The following is a 5,000-nucleotide window of genomic DNA, read 5'->3' as shown; positions in this document are numbered from 1 at the left end:
ACCAATGAGCAAAACAAGTGAAAGACAGAACTAAAAGTGAGATGAAAAGGAGCTTTTACTTACGGGTAATGGTTGCCAAATAAATGGTGATTTTTTAAGTATTCAATTTGTTTGCCAAGGGATTTATCTCTGATACTGAAGAACTACAAACAACAAAAAAACAAACACGCAATTTTTAATACGTCTGATATTCTTCTGGGTATAAAACAGAGCTGAAACTTCTGACATAAAAATGGTGCAATATTTTCCCAGCATTGACTTCTTGAAAATTGTGTGGTTGAGAAGCTAGCTTGCTCGCTTGTTCGCTGGCTTCTATACAACCACATGGTTTTGGGTTCAGTCTCGGTGCAGGGTACCTTAGGCAAGTATCTTCTACTGTAGCCCTGGGAAGACCAAAGCCTTGTGTGTGGATTGAATAGATGGAAACTGAAAGAAGCCCACTGTATCATTAACAGCATCATCATTTAGCATTCGTTTTCCGTGCTGGCATGGGTAAGACATCTGCCCCAACAGATTCTGTCCGACCCATGGAAGCAGGCAAAAGTGGATGTCAAAACAATGACAATGATTATGATTATGACTGATAATTAATTAACTTTAGATTCCCGACACTGGGCAAAATTTAATCAATATTAGTGTCTTAGAAATGGAAAAATTCTAGTCAAAATTGGTTTCTTGGAATTAAAAAACTAAATACTCGAATCCTTCGACATTCAGATTACTCAGTCAAATGAAGGAGGGCCAGCCTCCTGTAGGAACCATCTGTAGAAACCATACCAAATCAGACTGGAACCTGGTGCAGCTCTCCAGCTTACCAGTTCCAGTCAAACCGTCCAACCCATGCCAGCATGGAAAGTGGATGTTAAATGATGATGATGATGATGGTGGTGATGCTGCTGCTGCTGCTGCTGCTGATGATGATGATTGTGATGATGATTGTGATGATGATGAAGATGAATTTGTAACACAATGAGACAGCAAACACCCCTGCAAACGTTTACCAATCATCCATCCATCCTCACTGCTACCACTCCTCGCACCCATGCCATCATTCAACTTACCTACCACCGCCACCACCACCACCACCACCACCACCACCACCGTTACTACTACTACTACTACTACTATAGCTACGATTAACATCACAGATGCAGTGAAAAGTTGCACTGTTCGTGCTGTCTTTAATAATGGCCATTAAAATTATTCACAATCATCACCACCACCACCACCACCACCACCACCACCACCACCACAACATCTTTCACCACCACAATCATTATCATCACCACCATCTTCATCAACAACAACCACAACCACATGAGCACCACAGCCACTCCTGTAAATAACAGTCTTCATCTACAAATACAATTCTCACACACACACACACACACACAAAGCCCATTTTATCAAATCAATGGGAAGAAAAGAGAAAATCGATACACCACACACACACACATACACAAACTTATACATTTATACATACACACACACACACATATTGAAATTATATCATTATAGATTTCTCGGTTAAAAGCTTAACAAAGACAGAAAGAAGTGTTAGGTTAGCAGAGACTCAAGTACTGAGCTAAATTCCTCTCCACCAGCTATTCAATACCAGTTATACACCACTCCACCAGATATACAATACTTGCTGTACTTCATTCCAATATGCAATACCAGTTGTACTCCACTCCATCAGATATACAAGCTGTATTCCACTTCACTAGATATACAATAGCTGTACTCAATCCCATCAGATATATAATACAAGTTATACTCCACTCCACCAGATATACAATATCAGTTGTACTCCACTCCACCAGATATACAATACCAGTTGTACTCCATTCCACCAAATATACAATTTCAGTTGTACTCCACTCCACCAGATATACAATATCAGTTGTACTCCACTCCACCAAATTCTTCAGTGTTATTGTGGGCACTGCTGTCAGGATGAGTAGAGAGGGATCAAATACCACAGGGCACCTTGCTTGATCCCTCTAACAGCCTCACTAATCTCTCAGCATGACTCGGTACCTTTTTAATGACCCCCGAAAAGATGAGTCAAAAATGATCTCAGTGGGGTTTGAACTCATAAGGTAGAAATCTGAAACAAACACCACAAGGCATTTTATCCTGCCAATTTGCCATTGTAACAAGAGAAAAAATAACAACAACAGCAGGATTCTTCATTAACCAATGAGCAAGAGAGCCTCTATGTGGTTGTTCAACACACAAGAAATAGCAACGAAATCCACCATTCACACCTCAAATCCCACCCTATCATCCTAAATATGGCAATGGTACATTAGATATTGTATTCTTGTACACCCCTGGAAAGATTGGGATGGTCACAGCTTGAAGCCAGCTTCATCAGGGTTGATCTATAGCTAAACAGCAGCAGTAACAACAACAACAGCAACAACAGCAGCATATTTTCAGGCCTTCATACTTCTTACTATACTGTCTTCAATTAAATCATCAGAACTCTCAAGAGTAGTTCTATGGGTTAAATGCACCAAAACTACATTGATTTGGACACCATAGCTGATGAGAAGTTTCCCCTGTTTATTTGTCCTTTTCTATTAACTATTTCCACATCATCTAACTTCTATTTAAACACATACATGTACATGTGGTCACACATACACATGCAGATTTACAGACAGTTTCTATCAAATTTTACACACAAGACATTGTTCAGCCCAAAGCTATACTAGAAGACATTTGGTCAAGATTCTATGATTCAGTGGGATTAAACCTGTAACCAGTGCTTACAAAGTGGCAAACTTCTTTGACTGCCCAGACATACCTGTGGCCATCCTGTTTATGCAAAAAACCGGATTGGTTATGGTCAGAATGCTCATAGGTTAGTTCAAACATAGCTGACCTGGAAATAATACGATAACACCATCAAAAAGAATACCAAGCGAACCATTCAAGTTAACCCATCTAATACCAAGATGCACAAAGTGTAGTGGTGGTGGTGACGGGGGTGATGGTGGTGGTGGTGGTGGTGGTGGTTGTTAGAGCAGGGTTTGTAGTTGGATGTTTGATCACCAGAGGCTGTGTCACAGCTCTGTTGGAGCGTTTGCTAACCGTAACTAATCAATAACAACAAAGGCCATAGCAGAGAGTTGGCTTGTCTTTTAAAATACCATGATTGAGAGATGGGTTGGTTTACGAGACCTGGATGTTGAGTTAAAAGCTACGGTTTATGGCTGTCTTCAGTCCATAACAAATTACACATAAGTTATATGCATATCTATGTATATATACATATATATAATTCATAGATAATTTATATCTATATATGTGTGCATTATATACATACACACACACACACACACACACATATATAATTCATAGGTAACTTATATCTATATATGTGTTTTATATACATAGATATATATATATGTATGTATATTTATATATAATTCATAGGTAATTTATATCTATATATGATATGCATGTATAGTATGTATATAATTATATAATTATATAATTATATACATATATATATATATATATATATATATATATATATGGATATATATATACAGACATACATATATATATGTATATATACATATATTTAAATATATATATGCGTGTGTATATATGTATATATATATATATATATATTTATATATGCATGTATGTACAGTATATAAATATATATATATATATATATATATATATATATATTGAAATTTACATAATATCGAGGTCTCTTTCTTTCTTTTGTTGTCCTTTCTATCAATATATATATATATATATATATATATATATATATATATATATATATATATATATATATATATATGTATATATACATACACACATACATACATATGCACACATACACAGAAATCTAAGAGCATAACATAGACAAACATGTATACATACATGCATACACATACTGTTCCTAAGAGAATCCTCCACCTATACACACATCGCACACACACACACACACACACACACAGAGGCAGACAGACAGGCAGACAGAGATGGAATGAAAGAGAAAAAGACTGTTGTACAAAAACGCTATTGTTTTTCCTTCAATTTTTCCATGCTAGTATGAGTTAGATGAATATATTGTTTGGGCAACGTGACTGGTGCCAGTGGAACATAAAAAGCACCTTCGAGCGCTGGGCCTCACAGAGGCAATGACAAATGACCGAGACTTTTGGCAATGTGCTGTGCTTGAGAAGAAGACTCAACAAGCCAAGTGAAATAGTAGTCATGGCAGATACTGGTGTCACACAGCTGGTACCCATGCCAGTGGCACATAAAGAAACTCAATACACTCTTGGAGTGGTTGGTGTTAGGAAGGGCGTCCAACTGTAGAAACCATGCCAAATCAGATTGAAACCTTCTCTCTCTCTCAAATATAAACTCCACCCACTTACAAGACGAGGCATTTGCTATTTCTTTTTTCTCTTTTCTTTCTTGTTTTTGTTTCCTTGCCTGGCAAAGTACTCGGCAACCTCACCAATGCCATGTAAAAAGCACCCAGCACACTCTGTAAAAAAAGGGAGTTGGTGTTAGGAAGGGCATCCTGCTGTAGAAAAACCATGTCAAAACAGATATTGGAGCTTGATGCAGTCCTACGGCTTGCCAGATCCTGTCAAACCATCTAACCCATGCCAGCATGGAAAATGGACGTTAAATGTCGATAATGATGATGATGATAATCATGATGATGCCGACGATGATGATGACGACGATGATGATGACAATGATGATGATGATGATATCAAATTTGTATTGGAATGCTCCAGAATAAACCATCGGTAAAAACACAAAACACAAATATTTAATCAATTTATTTAAACGACCGAGATGACCAACGCTAATTAAGATTGGTTTCAAAACTCTGTGTGTCTTTAACTCTTACCCACGTGATCAGCAAAACAAATGAAAAAAAAAATGATATTTATTTTATTTCATTTACAAACTTTTAATTTATCATTTTAACTCTCTTCGAAATATAT

At 37.0% G+C, this 5,000-nt stretch overlaps 1 protein-coding gene across 3 annotated transcripts in view; it reads right to left on the bottom strand.

Annotated features, from left to right (window-relative positions):
* Positions 1-5,000, bottom strand: part of LOC106880252 (cytoplasmic dynein 2 light intermediate chain 1) — a 34,383-nt gene that overhangs the window by 14,263 nt on the left and 15,120 nt on the right. For all 3 annotated transcript variants that reach the window (XM_089341295.1, XM_089341293.1, XM_089341294.1), the window contains one exon: positions 64-143. In XM_089341295.1, the coding sequence (XP_089197421.1) occupies positions 64-143 (80 nt within the window). The remainder of the gene's footprint in view (positions 1-63; positions 144-5,000) is intronic.

The sequence above is a fragment of the Octopus bimaculoides genome, chromosome 24 (genome assembly GCF_046866305.1).
Source record: "Octopus bimaculoides isolate indiv1 chromosome 24, ASM4686630v1, whole genome shotgun sequence".
Classification (NCBI taxonomy): Eukaryota; Metazoa; Mollusca; class Cephalopoda; order Octopoda; family Octopodidae; genus Octopus; species Octopus bimaculoides.
This window is presented reverse-complemented; position numbering and strand designations above follow the sequence as displayed.